The following is a 21,446-nucleotide window of genomic DNA, read 5'->3' on the forward strand; positions in this document are numbered from 1 at the left end:
GTCTCTCTCTCTTTCTCAATCCAGCCGGTCCAGACAGATGGCCGTCCAATACGAGTCTTAGGTTCTGTTCAAGGTTTCTGCCTGTTAAAGGGAGTATTTTCTTGAATCCATCGCCAAAGTGCTTGCTCTTGTGGGACAAGTTGGGTTCAAACATGATCAATAAAAGCTTGTAATTAAAAAGCTGTCAGGAATGAAGTACCGGTACGTGCTAATCAGAGCTGTGAGTACGGTTGCTTTATGTGTTGCTTTTTCCTCTGTGTAGTGATTCAAACCTCTCTGACCACGACGGCCCTATTTTCTGCCAGCTCTTGTATGATGCATGTATGTAATGTGTGTGTTAGAGAGGAACAGAGGCGACCACTGAGTCAGGCAACGAGAAATATGCATCTGCACAGTATAATTCAGTTTGTGTGTGTGTGTGTGTGTGTGAGGGAGATAAGCATGGAGAACACAGTAGATTTGTTGGGCAGCTCTCTGCAGGACAAAAGCATCTTTCTGAGATGCATGCCTACAGCCGATTATACGAACTGCGGTCAGCATTAACAGCATAGCTCACATATCACTCGTGTTCCAGCCTCCAGGCTTCATTAAGATAGTAGCTGGACATTCTTTGGTTCAGACCGAGCACGCTCTCACAGCAGGAATAAGTCTGAGTGAGAGCACATAAAATACATTCATTCATTCATTGAACTGCAGATCCGGTCAATTTCTATTTAAATCTATTGCCCTGTAAGAAAACAAGAACAGAAATCAGCATAAGCATATAATTGCAAAAATCCGTGAAGAAAATTATCACATTCTGCTTTATTATTCTTTTACGTCCCAAATTTTGAATTAGGTTTACAGTTAAGTATGACGTTTAAAGGCACATTAGAAGCAAATAGAAATAACATTAGTTGGTTTCAGGAATTTACAAAGAATCAAAGTCTATTTATCAGTCGTCATCACAGGGAAGGCACGTGAGCTATCAGAAATCCATTCAGAGGGATTCTTTTTTCCATGCCTGAGGATGTAAGAGCTTTCAGTAGCACAAAAGTTAAAGCACAAATAAAAGAAAAATTAAGCATATGTCAACGGATTTTATTTTTTAATATGGTACACAGGCTATTATAATAATACAAGAGGGCAAAACAGTTGAGATGTCTCAAAAAACACAAATTTAAATTAGGTTATATTAAGTTAAATATGTCTCAAACCATAACACTAATAAATATGTATATTTAAGAGCACTTAAATGACTATGGAAGACAAATACACACTATAGTACAATGTTAAATTATTATAAAGGGGTTAAATTATTATAATGTTTTAATTCAGCAGGCACACTTTAGATCTAGGTTAGTGGATAATTCAAATTAAAGTTCCTACCTTTATTTAAAATTAGCTGCACGCTCAAAAACACATAATTTACATGTGATTCAGATGGTGTGTGTGTGTGTGTGTGGGGGGGGGGGTATGTGTGCATGTGAGCTTGCATACTAAAAGGAAGCGAGTCAGTGTCGGTATGACGAACTGTTGCTAAGCAGTGGAGGTTGATCGCCGGTGGAGGGGGAGGGAGATTTAATAGTGAATCTGTGAAATAAATTACATTCAAAATGGGAACATTTGTTGTATCTCAGAGTCAAACTCATTTATTTTGTCTTCTGTTGCAGATTCAAGAGAGAAAGCTTTCAGGAGACTCTTTGGCCGTTCCCTGGAAGATAACTGCATTACACACAGCCTTACTGGTTCCATATGTGGCCTCCTGTTAATGCCCCCCCCCCCCCCCAAACTAATCAGCAGGCACATCACGAAAGAAAGCGTCGCCTCCTGAGCTGGTGCTGCTGTCAGATACGGTCTGATGCAGTGGGGTGAAGGAGATGGTGGGATGGATGACGGGGCGAGACACAGGCAGCCATTTGTACTCCAGGTCCTGCGATGGAGGGTTCAAATCCCAGTCGTAGTGCTTCAGCAGGTACGTGCATGCTTCCTGGGTGGCAAAGCACAAAAGATAAGTACCTTTGCTGCAAATGCCTGTTGGAGGGTACTTAAAGTTAGCGCAGTGGGGGGGGGGGGGGGCGTGAGTGACAATTTAGTAAAAACGTAGCATGGAACTAGAAGGCACTTGGCAGAGCGAGAGCCCCCGCCAACGCCAAACTTAAGCTACAGCCTCCAAAGCGCTGCGTCTGCTTGTTCGCTGATTTCCAGGCTTGAAAAGAGGAACATGCAGCAGCTTCTACCCGGCGATTTGAAATAGAATATTGATGGCAGAAATGACTCATTCCAAACACTTCCTGTTGATAATGTGACCCATAATGCACCACGAGCTCTCTGTCAATGACTCTCTCTTTAAACCAAAGCGTCACCGGCAAACATCACAGCCTATTTGGTGTGAAAGTATAAAACCATGGCGCCACAACGCAAGGAATTCCGAATATTCTCTTTCCCATGCTAAGCACCTTGGCTATTATAGGCAGCGATCCCCACGGGCTCACGCCCGCCATCCGACAGCTCCAGTCGCCCTGCCTCCCACCACTTTATGAATTAAGATTGTCCTGATAGAGGGGGAGGAGCAGGATGAATGAACGGAGATGGAGGAAGGGCGGAAAGAAGGGAGAGGATGGAGGGAACAGGATAAGGGTAGAGGGGGGGGTAGGAGGAAAAAGAGAAGTGAAGGGAGAGGATGGAGGGAACAGGATGGGGGGGGGGGGGGGTAGGAGGAAGAAGTGAAGGGAGAGGATGGAGACAGGAGGCGATGAGTCACATCTCTGACCTAGATCCCCGCAGCCTCCTCTTTATTCTAGTCACCCCCTCCTGTGTGCATCTGTGCACGTGTGGTGGACGTATGTGCATGTGGCCAGTCTGCTGAGAGCCTGTCAGCCAATCAGCTGGTGTTTAAGTCAAGCGGAGAATGTTCAGTAAGAGACGGGGATCGTTAATGTAAAATAAACCATCTCTCACATGTCTTGTATTTCCTGTAGCCGTCGTCGGTTAGAGTTTTTGACGACGCAGAGAGTTGCTTTTATTCAGAGACTCAACTGCTCATAGAGGCGGAAGGGCTGACCCCGTTTGCTTTGGATGACATCATGTTTCTGGATTAATATAGTCCGCAGTGATTGGTTGATGGTGCAGCCTGTGTCTGTGAATGTGATATTAAATATTCATCAATACATATGAGAGTGGGGAGGAACTGGACCTTATTATATAACGTTAGATGATGTTAAATATAAAGAAATATATATTCATGTCTAACCGCTTACACCGTTATCGGGTCACGGGCCAAGCTGGAGCCAATCCCAGAAATATATATATATATATATATATATATATATATAAAATATAAAATTATATTTGGCATATAGTATTTATTAAATTGCACTGATGGAACAGAGTCGTTGGCATGTTATATATGTTATATCTTCTCTGGATGGCCATTCATCACAAAGCTGTCACATGTTACTAAAAGGCATTTAACCAAATCGGCATCTTGACAGCAGCATTTTTTACAGTTAATCCACTTAAAGTCCAGCTCCATGTATTTACTGCTGAGGCAATAACATTATTTATATAACCACAGTCTGGTGGAAGCTCTAGATGTCTGCATCAAACCAGTCTTTTTTGGTTTAGCTGCAGAACAACCTGCTTCTGGCTGTGCTACAACATGAGTTATGAATGAATGAATGGATGGATGGATTGATGATGAATGCCAACCTCAATTATTGATTGTATTTCCTATGCACGTATACGAAGGGAAGATGATTATCCATTGTCTGTTTGGGGCGCGGGACTCGTGTCCTGCCCACTTTATCTCATTCATGTCACACGCTTGAGCAATTAAAAACAAGCAGTCCACGCGTATCGGGTAAAAAGTAATCCAATTCTAAATAATGAGGTATGATTGTCCTCCTGAACAATGAGGAGAGAGCAGATCAATATACCGCTTTGGACATTTCACCTGCGCTCCATTCAATCAGGCCCAACATTAACGGTGACTCATGGACCAGTGTGTGTGTGTGTGTGTGTGTGTGTGTGTGTGTGTGTGTGTGTCATCAATCTGCCGGTGTTGGGACTTCGACGTTGGTCAACACACAGTCTGACTCAGCGGATGTGAGCTGCTGAGACAAGCCTCTCATTTGCTTCCTTCCCTCTGCGGTTCTGGTCTGGTCTGTCTTACCAGGTTCATTGAGAAGCAGAAACAATAAGCAGATGACCTGGCCATGACTGAAGACATAAAAAAAAAAAAAACAAGGCCGTGGAGCTCACTGGCTCAAAACTAAAACAGGGCAGCGTTTCCTTTTGTCAGCTGCTCTGGATGTTATTATCAGCTGCTTTGTCTACTCTGCTTTGGATTTGGAGAAGTGCCAGTACCAGACAAACGATTTATCAAACAAGAAAAAGAAAAAGGGAAACACACTGCCCAAACCTGTCTGGCAATAATTATATATATATAGTTGGGTTTTTTTAACTCGAAGTGGGGAATTAAACCCATAAACAAAGTTTTGTCCATGTGGACGGCTCTGCATCTTAAATTAATCGTTCCCATTTTTGCTCAGGATTACACTCGTAAATACTATTAGAATAAATAATACAGCTGTGTCTACGTTTGAAGAATTAAGTAAGAACACTGCCATGCTTTTATCAGGTAACCTTCACCATGTTGTTTGTGTCGTTATTTAAAATCAACTCGGCTGCAACCAGTTCCGATTAAAACCTTGGTATTCCAAACGCTGTCCCCGTTTGCTCCCAGAGGTCAGGCAGCTGCTCCCAGAGGTCATCCTCACACGGGAAATAAACCTCTATTCTTGCTTCTGTTTGCTTGTTTGTCTTTGTGTCATTTTTTAAAATTGATTTGAGCTTTCTTACTGCTCTGGACAGGTGTCAACCCCAAACTAGTATCGCTCAAACCAGTGGAGATTCTACTGCTACCATAGTATTTCTGTTTTATTTGTACTGCCTTCCCTAAAAGAATTAGACACACTGGAATTCCTCATTGACCTTTCACTTCTCACTTCTCTACAAATGTGACCCAAATGTTGAAAAATGAAACCAAAATGTGGTGCGGAGGCAGCAAAACCGCAAATGTGTCAAAGTCCCAACATCTAAGTGCAGCGACAGAACATTCATCAAAATGGATGTCAGACAGGAAGTGAAACATAAAACAGTCAGCTCACTCAAAAAGATCATTTTAAAGACTGATCCATAACAGTGTGTGTGTGTGTGTGTGTGTGTGTGTTAGGGGGTGAGAAAGAGTCACCTTGAGAAAGTGTTCTGTAAGTTTAACTCCGATGCAGCGCCTCGGCCCGCTGCCGAAGGAGCACAGGAAGTGCTCCTGGCCTGCATTCCTGCACAAGCATGAAAAAAGAAAAATCAGCGGCTCAAGGGTACAGAACACAAAACCTTCCAAACAACACTGTCTACAATTCAGAGTGATGAAGCCAGCCATGTCCAACAGGACGGGCCTCCGGTGTGGGACACCCGACCGAGGGTTATTTCCTCTGCAACATCATTTAGAATAAGGAGATGCTGCGCGTCTCCCGCTCACAGGTTAGTCAACAGCATGTTAATGTTGGCGTTGGCTCTCCTCTCGCCACTAATGCATCCTGTCTTCCTGAAACCTGAGCTCTGATTAAAGGCAAAACAGGAAGCGTTAATGCTGCGTCTAGTCTGGGAGCAGTGTGTGAGAGCGCGAGAGGAAGAGAGCATATCAGTGCTCTAAGCAGCATCTGTCTAATGGCTTAATGCTCTATCAGGCCCGCCCTGAAACGATGTACCATGCGGGCCTGTAACTCTGATACAGAGGGGAAGTCTAACCAAGAAGGAACATGCGGAATGGAAGTAAATAACACTCTAGTTAATGTTTCTATCATCAGAGGAGAGTGGCCTAAAACAACGGAGCCCTGAAGCCAATGAATCATCCAGTTATTAGTGTTTTTTAAAAAAAAGGGCTAAAAACTTTCATTCGTGCTGTGTAATAAATATCACAGTTTTCACATTCCCTGGCTGACAGTGAATGCATCACGCTGATATCCATCAAGCCTCTGGAGAGCTGAGACGTTAGAGTTGCGTGTCGGGTTTGACTTTGCGACAAATGTGTTGAACGCTCGTCAAAGTAATAAAACGGTTTCTTAAAATAGGCATTGAAACCAAATGCATATAGCTAGGAAAATAAAGCAGCCAGATTACTATCAGAGTACCAGATATAAGGATTGAACTGACCCCCCCTTTAAATGACAACAAAAGCCACGACGAACACCTGAAGATCATTTTGGGAAACTCGGATGACTTTTCAGCATTTAGGCAATGCCTGATTGATTGAAGCCGAGAGGTTGCTGATCTATAAACCTCACACTTATCTATACTTTCTGAAACGTTGACAGGTCAGTAATTGTTATTACTGGATTTATTTCAGACCAGCAACAAACCCTGGTCTGTTATCGGTGTCCGGGAGGGTTTCCGATTCGTTTATCCATTGTCAGAGCCTGTGTGGGCGTTTAGCTGATAGGATGTTAAGTTGCCAGCTCTGCTATTTACTTTCAGCTGGAAAAGCACCCACACACACACACACACACACCTAAACAAGCACACTACAGGCAATGTACACATCAACTGCACACACAAAGCGACAAATTGGTTCAAATGCAGTTACTGTAGGTGGACTGGTTATGTAACGGGACTGCAGTCAATAAATTAAGCAGCCAGGTGGCGAGGAGAGGAGCCAGGCGGCCATCAAGGCAGATGGGAAAATAAAGTCCAGGAAGACGGACAGATGGACGAGCAAAGAGAGACACAGGTAGGAGGAGAGAGAAACAGACCGCATGATTAACGGAGCGTCGGAAGACCGGCTACAGCGAACACACGGACAAATAGAAAGACAGCTGCAGAAAAAAATCATATCCATCCTGGAGGGGGGATATAATGTCCCTCAGAAATGGACAGAGGACAGTGAAGAAAGAACACACACAATACCTCAACACGATTCAAAAATAATTGATCCCACTGTCAAGTTAAATAGTTACTTCCTTTCCGAAGACGTCAGAACAGGAGTAAATTGTGGACTCATTTTTAGCTGGTGAGTTTGGTATACTGTACACGTTAATATTTCTAGCAGCAGGACAGTCTTTAAGAAACCAACTCAAAATAGAAACTAGAAAGTCCATGATTTTAATTAAAGTTTCATTTAAAATTAATTTCAAGTGTGAAGAGGAGGATCCTGCAGACAGTAGCAGTATAAATATAAATATATATTTCAATATGTGTTTATATCTTATGTGATAGATTTTTGTCAAGGAACTCATCCTTCAACTCTCTACGTACCTACACACACACGCGCCCAGGGAATCCCCATTGGTAAAAACCGGTTTGAGGTGGCCAGTTACCATGGCAGCAGATACCCATCTTTCATTCAGAAAAACTCTCTGTCTGGCTGAGTCTTCTGTTGCCTTTACACACAATTCACCGTAACTATTATTCTATTACAGTAATACAATAATAAGGAGAACATTTTTTATTTATTCTTGTTCATTTAAACAAATATTCAAAGAAGAGCTCATTTTAATTCGATTTATTGTAAGACCGTTAATATTTCCCAGAATAAAGGATGAAGAGCATCTTTGAAAATCACTCTGGTCATTCAGTCCGTACCGGATGAAACAGACTGCGATAATAAGAGCTCGTCTTTAAAAAGAGTCGCATCTTGACCTTGAAAAATGACACAAGATAATCTGTCGCTGCAGGAACTGGGTCTGATCATTTACATACCGCCCCTCTAAATGTTTATGCCTGTGTTTTATATATCAGTTCCACTAATAATAGTAGTAACGATGGTGATATTTAACAGACAGAGGGAAGCCCAAAATGGCTTTGTTCTGCACAGAGCATCAACCCATCTCTGTGTTAGACAAAAGGCTTTTTGGTCACCTTTCATGTTTAATTAATTCCATTTTCTCATAGTTGAAACAGAGTGGGCACTTCTCATTTTTTTTATTCTTTCGTCATTATCTTATGTCTCTTAAATTTTTTTTAATTTGATAGTTGTAGCCTTGTGCTAGCTAAGGTCTATGCTGCTCTTTCTTTCTTTCTTCTCTTGGATTAAGAGCATTATCATTTCACATTATCATGTCATGTTGGCTTGATATACCTTTTAGGAACTCCCATCACCAAAGGGAAAATAAAAGGGAAGAAATGCAGGCTCGGATCTTCTGCGACTCATTTCTCTGTATCCCATCCCACTCTCCACGGGGTATTCTTCACCGCCATCCTCTCTCACACACACACACAGAGGGAATCCCTATTGGTAAAGACAGTGTCAGGTGACCCGTTTCCATGGCAGCAGCTCATTACATTCATACATTCATAGATTCCCCCTTCTCTGCTCCATCGCCTGAATGAACAAGCATGAATGAGAGTGAACAGGTGAATGAAGGAAGTGAATGAAGGCTGGACGGACGGAGTGAGCTGGCAGAGGAGGTCAGAGGATGGGCGAGGGAACGGTTGCTATGGTGACAACGTCTCTTTGTATATGGCCCTATAACCTTGTGATCCTCCTGCACAGTGTCAGTCATAAAGCGAGCATCTGTGAAGACACCCAGACAATGTCTTCCTTTCACAGCAGGCCACAGAGAAGACCAGCCTGGATGTCCAGCCTGGATTAACAGGTAGTTAATCTGGTAGTTAATCCAGCCGCAGCAAATACGAGGAGGTCGAAGCCTAAAACCCGAACGGAGATCCTCACCCCTCACTCCACCTCTGCGGCAGGAAGCGGTCCGGCTGCTGGAACACCTCTGGGTCACGGTGCACAGCGTGGCTGATATAGACAACGCCATAATCCTTGGGGATATGAAAGCCTGCGAGGGTGGAGTCCTGCACACACACACACACACACACACACACACACACACACACACATTAACACACTGCATTATTATCTAAATGAACTACTATTGATTCTACTTTTAGGATCTCTTTAGGAACTTATGATGAGACATACCAAGCTCTTAAAATGTTGTAATATCTTTTCAATATTCTCTTAGACAATCCCTCCATCTGATTGGATGAACGTTGCTGGACCGGTTTTCACCTGGAATGTTCTACTGGATGACCATCCAGACATTCATTTTTATTTAACTGCTTATCCTTTGCAGGGTGATAAAGGGGCTGGGACCTTCCTAAGGGGTTGTGGGAGGAAACCAGAGGTGCTCCAGATGTGGATTCAAACCCAGAGCCTCACACAAATGCTAAAACCTCCCATAACACTTACTGTCTTACAACCGGAATAAAAACTAAACGGACTCAACTTTATATAGTAATGCACGGGAGACTGATTCAATCCTCATGTTTGGCTCAAATCATTTTAAATAAAAAACATTCCACAGTTGTTTTTTACTAGGCTGGTAAAAAGAATAACCTTTGGGCAAAAAGACACTTACCCGATTGTTGCCCTTTCAATTCATCCATTAGTAGCTGCACTAATGGACTAGCAGAGAACATGATCACTGTTTCTCTACAGTCCTCATCTGTCACACACACACACACACACACACACACACGTACACACCACAGCTTAACCTATCACATATCTTCGTTCCACCTGGACGGAGCTCCTACTTTTCCACCTGATTGTGAATACTAATGTCCGTCCTTCCTGCTCGCCAACCTCTGCACATAATCATCAACTCTTTTCACTCCAGATCCTAAACACTTGTCCTGTTTTTTTTCCTTCTTCTTTTTCCCACCGTTAATGATACATTTTTACATTTCTATTTTTTTAAAATTAGACTTTATTTGGCTGTACTTGTTGTCCCATCCGCCACGTCACAAAGAGTTATTCTTCTAGTCATTTGAACACAATTACAAAATTCTCTAATTTAGTCACCATCAGTCCATCTTGCAGCTTATTTTTCTTTTATGTGATTGTTTTCCATCCTAAACTTTGTGGACTTGCTTTACTTTACAGCACAACATGAACTCTTGTCCTGCCGAGGCCAGCAGGAATCAAATTGTACGGTGGATTTCCAAGAAGTGACAAACGACTTTCCACTTGGTTTCACGGTGCCACCAGAACACATCACACACACACACACACACACACACACACACACTAACAAACTCACCCGCCCTCGCCCAACTCCCTTCCTTCTGGGGAAGCTGAGCCAATCAATCACAGAGCCAGATCAATGCCCTCTGATTGGGCTGTTGCATAAGTTTTTTTTTTTTTTTGACGAGGTCACCCTGATCAGAGCTGGTGTGGGAGGAAGAGGAGATGGGGGGGGGGGGGACAAGACCCACGCTGGCAGTAAGCAGCCGTCCGATCGAAGGATAGGACTGTGACTAATGGTGGAATTCTATTGGCTGACGGAGGTGATGTCAAACAAGGAGGTGATCATTTTAATGACCAAAAATCCATGTTGTAAAAAAGAAAATAGAATGGGACGACAGGATAGAAGAGCATTTGTGCAGCTGTTTATGCTGTCTCACTTGAATCGCTGTTAAATGTCTTCAACAGAAAGAGGACTAATCTAAATATAGATAATACATAAAGAATAATAAAGACACCCCCGAACAAACAGCGACAATGTACGAAAACTGAACTGTAAAGAATTTAGTGCACAGCAGTTATAATGCGCTCTATCAGCGTTAGTGCGGCGCCATCTAGTGGCAGGAAGCAGAACACAACACACGTAACCCTTGTCTTTGTCAACTTCTGATGCATAAAAACAAGACAGAAAGCGGATGACAGATTTACTGACATTTTAAATGTCTTCATTTTTGTCCCGACCCTTCAAATGCCCACGGGACGAAGCCGGACCCTTTGGGAGCCGTCCTACCTGAGCGGCGAGTCTCCGTCCACCAATGAAAGGAGGCCAAAGTCTCTGAACCTCCAGCAGGACTCCTCGCAGGTACTCAGGGTCTCTCATCGCTCGCTGTCGCATCTTCTCGCAAACACAGAGATGGTGCAGTTGGTTATGGTTGTTAATAATGTGGGGGGGGGGGCATGTTTTCATTACATATAAAAGGTGTGCCCTAATGCCGCTTTAGGTATATCAACTTAAAACAACATCACGAGCCATGCAAGCTTTCTGGGCCCACCTCTTCCTTTCCGCTGAGGGCCAGTGTGAACGAGGTGAGCACCGATGCCAGAGCTTTGGGGATCAGTGCCGAGATGAACAGCAGGAGGTGCTGGGAGGCAGAGCTGGAGTCCGGAAGCGGCAAAGAGGCAAGAGATCCGACAAAACTGGAGCGAGGGAGCGAAGCAGAGGGCAGGCGATAAAATGTAGGCTGAGATAGCGTGTCCAACAAACCATGACTAGTCAACAGCGTGGCTGGTCCAGAGAAATGAGACCATAAGCTCCTTTATTTGCTGTATGTTGTAGGATATGAGTTTGCACATGAATCTACCATTTCGATCTTCAATCATTGAAAACGTTCTCAAACAGTTAAATGAAACAGCGGTCTGCAGTAAACTGGGAGAAGACAACATTGAATTTTGTGGGTGCAAATCTGAGAAGATTTGCATGACGTGTGCGTTTGTGAGTGTGAGACAGACATCCAGTGCAGCCTCACCCCTTTGAGTCACGCTCCAGTTTGTCTTTGACTATGTCCATCAGCTTGTCTCTGGCCTCCAGGGCGACGGACAAACCCGACGACCAAAGGGGGACCTTCATGTTCACTGGAGCAGAGATGAGACCTGTGTGGGCAGAGGACGTGCAAAAAGAAAGTCAAAAGCACCCGACAGAAGTTGCATGTATTCAACAGGAACAAAGGGGGAAGCAGGACGTTTTACAACGCTGCATTGTGGAACAAAAAACCGAGTCACTGCATTGCAATCATTACAGTACCGGCGTTGTTGTTCTTACATAACGCTTTTTCAGAGCAGTTTATTTGATCTGATAGAAGGGTGGGCGGCTTAGGGAGGTCAGGGTCAGCCCTGTGCTCGTGCATCAATATATGGCTGCCTCTGTGTGTGTGTGTGTGTGTGTGTGTGTGTGTGTCCCTACCACGCCAGTGTTGGGTGCAGAGTTGCACAATTTCCTGGTAAAGTTCAGGCTGCTCATCCGCTCGTACGTTCAAGAAAAGACCCAACACAAACTCTGACCCAAGACGCTTAAAGATAGAATACACACGCTCTGGCATGTCACTACACACACACACAGACACGCACACACACACACACACACACACATAGCTGATGTTCAAAAACAAAAAAGCACTTGTCAAAGGAATAAATAGAAATGCTTTGAGCGGGTTACCTGGGGGAGAGATCCTTCAAACAGCGCTCACACACACTAGAGGTAGAAACACACGTTGGTGTGAACATCAGTGAATTGTCAACGCGTTCAGAACATTCTAACACAACCTTTGTCATGGATGCATGCATTACAGCTACCGCCACAGCTATCACAAATATGTAAATTCACAAATTCCCAGACGTCTCATTGTTCACTTCATTAGTGTTCAGATAAGATCCCTGCAAGTGATTAATCTCAGTCGAGCTCGAAGGCGAAGGAATACAATCTGTTGTTGCCATCTGCAGCCCGGAGACGACGGCACTAAGCACGCTTACTGCAAAATGTCATCAGCATTTAAAACTGATTTTAATCTTTCAGATTGTTTGAAATTATGGTAAAACATCTGTCAACATGAACACAGCTCATTCTCCTCCTAATTGGATTAACACCGTCCACATGGTGATCTGGATCATCACCAAAAGGTTAGAAATTGTTCTTCTAAAAGTGAATCGGAGTTGATGTGTATTTTTTGTTTTAGAGTTTTAAAGTTAAAATGTAATATTTTTTCACATTTTGCATGATAGTGAATATCAGACCCCATTCTTACTGTGATTTTTGGTGAGTGAATTGAATGCATATTTTATAAGTTATGGTTTTTTGAAAAGCATCCATTATAAGTAAATGGGAAAATCCAGATTTGTTTTTTTATATATTTTTTTATCCAGACGGGTATCCGGATCACTCTCAAAATTTAATGAGATCTAAGTCAGACCAAGACCCATTTTCAGATTTCTTTTCATCAAGATCCATCCATCAGTTTTTACATAATCCTGCTCACAAACAAACAAACAGCATCAAAAAACATCCTACTTAACGGATATAACAATATTCCTGTTTCTACCTGGTGATATAATCTTGAGATGATTCCAGGCAGCATCCAGAGAGCAGGGGGGTGAGAGACAGACGGAGAAGACATGCTTCCTCTCCTAAGAGACACAGGAACTCATTTTTAGATTGTCACGTTTACATTACCAAACATGCATAACAAAGCACTAAAGAATGTTCTTCCATTCATCTTCTAATCCGCTTTGTCCGTTACCGGGTCGCGGGTCGTGCTGCAGTCAACGGTCGATAGGCAGGGCACACCCCGGACAAGCCGCCAGCTCATCACAGGGTAACACAACCGATCCACCTAATTTGCATTTTTTTGGTGGTGGGAGGAAGTCGGAGAACCCGGAGAGAACCCACAAGGACACGGGGAGAACATGCAAACTCCTCACAGAAAGGCCGCAAGTCAGATTCGAACCCGCGACCTTTATGCAGCAAGGCAACAGCGCTAAACACCGTGCCACCACTAAGATGACCTTAGTATTGTATAGTTATAAATAATCACTAGCTGCTTTTTTAGCTTTTTATTATCTCCATCTGACATCTGCATTTTTTTGCTGTGACTGAGAAAAGCCCCCGATTTCCTCAAGGATGCGAGTCAAAAATATTTCTGAGAAAGAACAAGAAGCATGTTTGTTCACCTGGCAGCAAGGCAGACAACTCGTTGTTCGGAGCTGCAACTACTAATGTCTTTCCTTATCAATTATTTGTGTTATTTTCTTATTCAATCTGTCGGTGAGCTCTTCGACTCACGTTTTGTCCCGCCGCAGCTCAAAGCCAGAAATAAGAGAGAGAGTGGTGATGTATGAGATGAAGACATATTCACATTTGTAGAATATTGATCAGTAATTGCTCACCATGTTTGCTTGGGAATGTAATAAATGTCTTATTAAGCTTCCTGTCCACTGATTAATTAGTCTTTACCATTAGTGGTGACAACGGTGTCGCCGTAAACGTTGGTCATCAAGTCAGTTGGATCCTTCAGAAATATGTTCGACTTCTCTGAAACACACAAAAATACTTCATGAGAAACACACTTACTGAGTGCATGCTAATCATGTGTTTATATCCAATAACTAAATATACATTATAGTTGCATATACTTAAGGCTAAACAACACAGCTCTCCAAAATGAGACCAATGAACAAATACTGAAAATGAATAATCATTAATCAATAAACGTGTTTCAGAGTCTGGTTGATTGTCATGTCTGGTATTAATATCTTCTTTATCTCAAAACACGGCAACTGTTTCTTACATTTGGATATTTCATAACGTTACGGCTATAGAAATTAAATTGTATTTATTGTTGATAAAGATATTTTCTTGGTCATAAATGTGAAAAAAAAGAGGTTTGGAGGACTTTGGTTGTTAACTGCAAGCAGTTATTGATTACATAATCAATACTCATGGGTCAACTCTGAACTCCAGTTCTATCACTTTACAAATTTATGGCGCTGCTCAGGAACAACAAGCAGGTTATTTTATAGGACATGAATTACCCAGAAACATTTGCAGTGTATTTAGAATTTATATTGACATTGCTATTTGCCTATTTGCCTAAGCACATCATATAGATGATCTGTTATTATTAAATGTTAATAATGGAAGCATTACATTACGTTAAAGGATAGCAGAATAAACTGTAACCCCCCCCCCCCCACACACACACACACGCGTCCGACAGACCAGACTGGAATTAGGGTGATTTTTTACTTCAGATAAATTATCTTTATCCTGAGTTTAATTTTTATTTATTTTTTAATCTGATCAATTTGCGTGAGGCAAAGTAAACAAGATCAATATGAACTTTTATTCCTGCAAAGGTAGTGACACAAATATGCTTTAATAATAATAATAATAATAAAAAATCATAAAAGTCACCAAGTATAGGCTTAAATCCTCATAAATTAATTACAATATATGAATATTATTAATATCCTCTCGTTGTAATACAGGTATATTGTGTACTTGTTGCGCGTAATGACGCGCGCACACACACAGATGAGACGTGACAACACACCACAGAGCAGCTCTCTCATTGCCTTCACGGAGCAGATTAAGGCTGTCGGTCTGTTCAGGATCCGGGACAGAAATACTCTGCTCCGGTGTTTGTCCATCTTCTCCCGGCAGAACTCCACCGGGCCGCGGTAGAACTCCAGCGTTTTATCCCCGAGCACCGACACACCTGCATTTCCTGGTAGTTTCGCCATTACCGTTCAGGGCCGCCAGTTGAGAGGAACTTTCGGCGTTTTAATTTGAATCTCGAATCAACCAGGTGTTAATCGTTAATGGAGACTCCGTCCAGGTTCGCAGCGCATTCTGCGGTCACCTGTCCGGCTCTGGACGACGGACCTGCGCGCTTGATTGTTGCTTTGTCAGCCCAAGTGCTCTTTTTTCCCGAGGTTCCGGGAACGTATCCAATGTCATCCGAAAGTGACGCGTTCAGGTGCTTTCCGTAATTTAGTCACGCACATTGAAATAAATACAGACGTTTTCCCCACATCATATAGATGTAGTTCTTACTACAGCTGCTGGACTACAACTACTGACTGCAGCTATCACCAAAGGGTCCTGACGGCTTGTTGGGCGGCTCACCTTTGAGGTTTACATACCTGAGAACCAGATGGCATCTCAGTGTCCACCTGCAGCACTGCCAGGAATCTGGGGGTCATCTTTGATCAGGACCTGTCCTTTCAGTCCCAGATAAAGCACATTTCAAGGACTGCGTTATTTCACCTTTGTAATATTTCAAAGGTCAGGCACCTATACTAACCCGACAAGATGCAGAAAGCATTGTCCATGCTTTGGTGACTTCCAGACTGGATTACTGCAATTCCTGACTGTCCGGCTGCCCCATAAAGTCTATTAAACATCTTCAGCTAATCCAGAACGCAGCAGCCCGTCTTTTGACGGGAACCAGACTGAGAGAACACATTTCCCCTGTTCTGGTGTCTCTGCATTGGCTATTTTAAACTCTGAATCTGCTTTAAATTACAGTGATGGCAGTGACCTAATGCTTATTGGCCCTCTCCAAAGCTTTATTTTAATCTGACAAATACAGATTCTAATGTCGATTTTGATTACATTGTGATTATTTGTCCATCGCTGGGTTTTTTTTTTTTTTTTTTTACCTTGGTATTATAATTCTACATGATGTTCAAAAACTCGTCTTTGGTCCAAGGACTTTCAACAGAAACAAGACCGCAAGGGCTTTTTAGAAATGCTCCTCTTAGACAGGATGTTTGACTGTACTTGTACTGTAATACATGCTACTGTGTGACTGTACTTGTACTCTAACATTATATCTAATAAATATATTCATCATCTTCATCATCATCAGCATCCTCCTCTGCACAAAAGTTCACGAACATACTGTGTGTTCTCAAATATATTTTAAAGATATATTATGGACAGAGAGTGGCTGGTGCTGACAGAGAGGACGACACAAAGGGCAGGGTGAAGTGGAGACGGTTGATTTGCTGTAGCAGGAGTAGATGAACAGGCAGTGCAGACAGTGCGCAAAAAGCAAATAAACAAAATACAGAATAAAATAGTCTATTAATTCATTTAATTTGTAATCTCTCAGATGTATTATTTTATAATGTAATTCTTGCGCAGTTAGCAGACACGTTCTGCTGCTATTATTTGTATAGTGACAGCTTAAGTGAAGCCTGTCTTTCACCATATGGCCGCAAGATGGCAGCACCTTTATCCATCTCTCTCTCTCTCTCTCTCCCTCTCTCTCCCTCCATCCCCGTGACACTGGACGGACTGTTGTCCTCCATCGTGCGCACCTGAGTCTGTGGGCGCGCAGCTGGAGCGTGCGTCCGACTGGCGAGCGTTGGCGCCCCGGCGTTGGAGGAACGGAGGCGAGGAGCCCGGCACAGGTGAGCATGCGAGACGGTTTATAAAAAGTTTGCCGGACCTGAGGAAGCTTGTTAGGTCCTGTAACAGTTGCGCCCTGAGAAGTTAAACCATCGATCAGGTGATCGTTAAATTCAGTCCGGTTATTATTATTAGAGAGAGCCGCTCAGTGACTTTTAACACCAATAAAGAGACTCTAATGTTCTTGTCATTTTTATGCTCATCCCTGTTTAATTATTATATTATTATTATTATATCTTGGACATTCTTTCACTTCAAAATAATTACCATCTATTTGGCTCATGCGCGATTATTACTACCTGAATTATAATTAACATAAAACTATTATCAGCCTCCCTCGAACCACATTTGATGGCATTTATGGGCTTGTTTTTCATCCTGCAAAGACAATTAACTGCATGATGAGTGTACAAAGTGATCATTTAATTATAATTTATTTTCTTTAACAAGAAATCCAAGTGGACAGACGCTGTGACTTTTATACCGGCAGAAATGTCTGGAATGGATGAGATACACGCAGACAAGATAGCCTAAAGACGGGAAGATTTCTGTTTCAATTTCTCTGAAGCTTTGCCGTAGCTTAAACTTTGGTTAAAGTCTTATCTCTTATTTTATGAGAGGCGTGTCCATGTGAGAGTATGGATGGGTAAACATACAGTAGATATGTATGTATCTGCGGCAGCCGATCCTGTGGTGGTTTAATACTGGAGAATTCATCTCTTTGGAGCATGAACCACACACACACACACACGAAGTGTCATCCATTGATCTAAATGCACTTGCCTGCTATTGGTTCTGTATATCTGGCTGCTGTTTATTTGATTGAGCTTTTACCTGACTGTAAACACTGGAGCCCTGATACAGCGTATAGATTGCACACATGTGAGTGTGTGTGAGTGTTGTAACAATCTTTTTATTTTATTCTGAGAAAAGCTGTGAAAAGAAGCATATAATGCAGGTGTGGATCGATATTCTGATATTTTAGTCTTCTATCAGGATAACATTTTAGAGATCAGATAAGAGGAATCTGATTCCAGGCATGAATCCTATGGTTCTGCCTCACCCATCTCCGTCTCTCTTTACGGTACGCATGTCCACAGTGAACCATCCGGATGGACAATAAAGTAAACCCTCAGAGCTTCCATTTTACCAGCTGAAAAGCAGACTTAGCCAAGCAAATAGAGAGAATCCTCAATGCTGTGGTCATCGATGTTTCCCATCCAACTATCTGACCACGCTGGGAGGACGCTGACTGTCACCAGCGAAGGAAGCAGGAAGATAAACGCACATCCTCACCGGAACAGAAGGGGCCTACGAGAGATCTTCATCCTGTGACAGGTTTACAGAGTCTTTATCGCCTATTAAGGCACAGGACGTTCATCCGTCTGTCTGTTAGCAGCATAACTCAAAAAGTTAGACGGCTCTTGATGACATTTTCAGGAAATATTGGGAATGTTACCAGGAAAAGATGATTAAAGTTTTGTGATGATCCAGAAGAGATCTTCCTGGATCGCTTTGAAATTGTCTACAACACTGCTGTACACGAAGGTTCAAAATGTGTGCCTCAATATCTCGGTTGATTATTGACCGATGTTTATGGAATTTGACAGATACACTTGCATTTCGGCCTACTGTGAATGTAATATTAGCGATAGAGTTTTCTAACAAGCGTCGTCTCATAGCATCGGAGCAGGTCAATGGACTTGTTCCTTTAATACCCGAGGAAACAGATCCAGTTGAAATCGGGACATTTTGGGACACTCTCAATAATATCTCTCAGCTCGTTAGAAGTAGAGGGGGGGGGGGGGGGGGGGGGCTTTGCTTTGACATTCACCCATCTAAATTGAAATATGTCCCATTTCAGGAATATACAAACAGTCACGGAATCGCAACGGGACCACAGCCACAACCCCCAGCCTGCAGACGTCTGCTAAACTATAAAGTATTTCAGATAATAAAAAGGGGTGACATGCATTTAGTTTGAATGGAAGAAGGCAAAGCAAATAAAATTATTTTTTCAAACCAGTCCTGGCAGATCATGAATATTAGACAGTTGCCCCACCTCATTCAAAATATTGAACCCATGAGCAAGGCAAAATCGGCTTCACTGACCGCTGTCGAGGTATAATCATCTGTAGCCGAGTGATCAGGTCTTTTTAATGAAAACAATAGAAACATTTATCCAGACGCAGTATTGTGGAAAGTCCGTGATATATGAATGCATATCATTTTTATATATATATAAGTATTATAGCGAGGAACAACTGTACAGTTAACTTCTGATCCTCGCGGTCACCCTCCGTTCTGTTCTCGTTATCCATTCCCTGTAGAAATTTATGCCCTCAGGCTAATTTTAGGCCATCGCTATCAATACAAAGACATTAGCCTAATTCCACGGACTATCCAGCCCTTATTCATCACCAGTGTCACCTCAACCAAAGCCACATATTTGTCTACACTTCAGCCTCTTGTACAGTACAGATAAATTCTCTTTTGAACAGCGGCACTTTTTTGAATGATGCTCTCAACGTTGATGACATTTCTATTTCTGAACATTTGCTCCAGTCATGGTTTATGCCAGACATGGGCAAACCCAGGCCCGGGGGCCATATGCGGCCCGTTGGTCTTTTTAATCCGGCCCGCCGAACTTGTCCAAATTATATCATGAAATATAATTGTATTATAATTAAACTTCATTCATTTGACCTTTTCCCTGTAATGCTACCTGTAAAAGGCCAAATCCTTTAATGCTATAGCTTTCATGTGTCATTTATATTCGCTCACACAAACACTCCATCCATCTGTTCTTGGTCCGGCCCCTCTGTCAAATTTTAGAACCTATTGTGGCCCCCGAGTCAAAAAGTTTGCCCACCCCTGGTTTACGCTGTACGAAACAGGGCTCATTTTACTGAGAGGCCATTTGCAGCTGTCATTTTTTATTTGTGAATAAAGCTTGTGGCTAACACCAACCGCTACACCCACACCTGATCAGCTGCTCTGGTGTTGGAGGACCGGATGGACAGGAAGATAAGCGATGGAGGATTGTTCTAACAATGCAAAGCGATGTTGGTTTAATCCTCCGCACCAGCTGGAGCATGATCATTCACTCCTTCCAGCCGTCCGTATATGTTTTAATGTATTTAGTTCAAGGTCACAGTGACATCACAATACGCAAGAATTTGCATGCCAAATGTGGCACAGGGTCACAAAAAAAACAAAAAACAAAACTCTAGTAGGAAGAAATTACAGCAGGACGTGATGTCATTTTATATCCTATAAGGTCAAAGGTCAGTTTCAGTTTGTCATCATGCTCTCTAGAAGAAAACGCTTCCAAGGAGCAGAAGGGGCGATTGTGATGATCACATTTGGCTGGGTAATCAATAGTCAACAGTAAATCCTGGGTGCCAACTGTGAAAGATCGGATCAGAATCAGAGCCACTGTTGTTGGCTTCTGTCGTACGTGGCCTTTGAATGGTCTGTCTCAATGGCGAATCAGCAGTAGTCGGCTACCAGCCGTTTGGTGTTATTTATGCTGGGAGTCGGATGATTGTCGGATGATTGTGGTTTCACTGCGTGATGAAGCTTTGCCTCTTTTATTAAGTAAAGGCTGTGCGGGTTTCTCTTGTAATTGAATAAACTCACATTGAGCATAAAGCTTAGTTAAAAGCGGATCCTCATGTGTATCCAAAGCAGAATAAACAGCTCTTATTGTATCCAGAACTAACCCCCACTCAACGTTTGGCAATTTGCCCACTACACTCATTTAGCTGCTATATTTGTCTCTCAGTTCAGCTAGAATTAATCTTAAAGCTTCTCTTGGAAATTCCTTTAATTCCAAATTTTCCTGCTTCTCTATTTTTATTTCATAAAAGAAGCAGGTAGAAGCATGCCTGGATGGCATTTCTTGTATTTATTTTTTGGGTTTGGCTAGCACAGAAGTTGAATGAGACCCCGTTGACCCGGCAGCATTTTTGCTGAAATTGAAATTTGTTAAAGTTTTGTGTTCACATGGCAACAGTTATGAAACAATCCCCATAAATACAGATTCACAAACACAGCTGAAAACACCCTATAGTACCCAGGCCACAGACGTGACTTACAAAGTCATTATCTTATCTTTTTGGAAAATGGATTTCATGCAGGCGGCACAGTGGCGTAGTGGTTAGCGCTGTCGCCTCACAGCAAGAAGGTACCGGGTTTGAATCCAATCTGTAGGTGTTCGTATGTTCTCCCCGTGTCTGCGTGGGGTTTCTCCGTGTTCTCCGGTTTCCTCCCACCTACCAATAACATGCGTTATGTCCGTAGTGTGTGTGTGTGTGTGTGAATGGTTGTTTGTCTCTGTCATTCCCAGTTTATCCCCTTCACCCTGTGAGCTGGCATTCTTATTGTGGAGAGCCCAGCGCGCTCAGTTACCTGCTCACAAGCCATTACCCCGACACAGCTCTATTCGGAAGACACACTCAGAGT

The 21,446-nt window shown here is 42.7% G+C and overlaps 1 protein-coding gene across 1 annotated transcript; it reads right to left on the bottom strand.

Moving 5' to 3' along the window:
- Positions 1-1,771: 1,771 nt before the first annotated feature.
- On the bottom strand, positions 1,772-15,453 carry LOC137908815 (uncharacterized). The gene is made up of 11 exons (XM_068753236.1): positions 15,115-15,453; positions 14,016-14,093; positions 13,105-13,189; positions 12,225-12,260; positions 11,973-12,112; positions 11,539-11,662; positions 11,065-11,209; positions 10,803-10,907; positions 8,711-8,838; positions 5,234-5,321; positions 1,772-1,969 (listed from the first exon to the last, which is right to left on the bottom strand). Exons 1-11 carry the CDS (start codon positions 15,302-15,304, stop codon positions 1,772-1,774), a joined length of 1,317 nt encoding a protein of 438 aa, XP_068609337.1. The 5' UTR covers positions 15,305-15,453.
- Between the last annotated feature and the right edge of the window lie 5,993 nt (positions 15,454-21,446).

The sequence above is a fragment of the Brachionichthys hirsutus genome, chromosome 19 (assembly GCF_040956055.1).
Source record: "Brachionichthys hirsutus isolate HB-005 chromosome 19, CSIRO-AGI_Bhir_v1, whole genome shotgun sequence".
Classification (NCBI taxonomy): Eukaryota; Metazoa; Chordata; class Actinopteri; order Lophiiformes; family Brachionichthyidae; genus Brachionichthys; species Brachionichthys hirsutus.

Bases quoted from the DNA above. Each gene is read 5' to 3' on its own strand.
- LOC137908815 (XM_068753236.1), bottom strand. From the start codon at position 15,304: ATGGCGAAACTACCAGGAAATGCAGGTGTGTCGGTGCTCGGGGATAAA. The intron at 14,094-15,114 runs GTGTGTTGTCAC...TGTGTGTTTCAG, and splicing joins AATGAGAGAGCTGCTCTGTG to AGAAGTCGAACATATTTCTG. The intron at 11,210-11,538 runs GTGAGGCTGCAC...CCCTCGCTCCAG, and splicing joins CTGGAGCGTGACTCAAAGGG to TTTTGTCGGATCTCTTGCCT.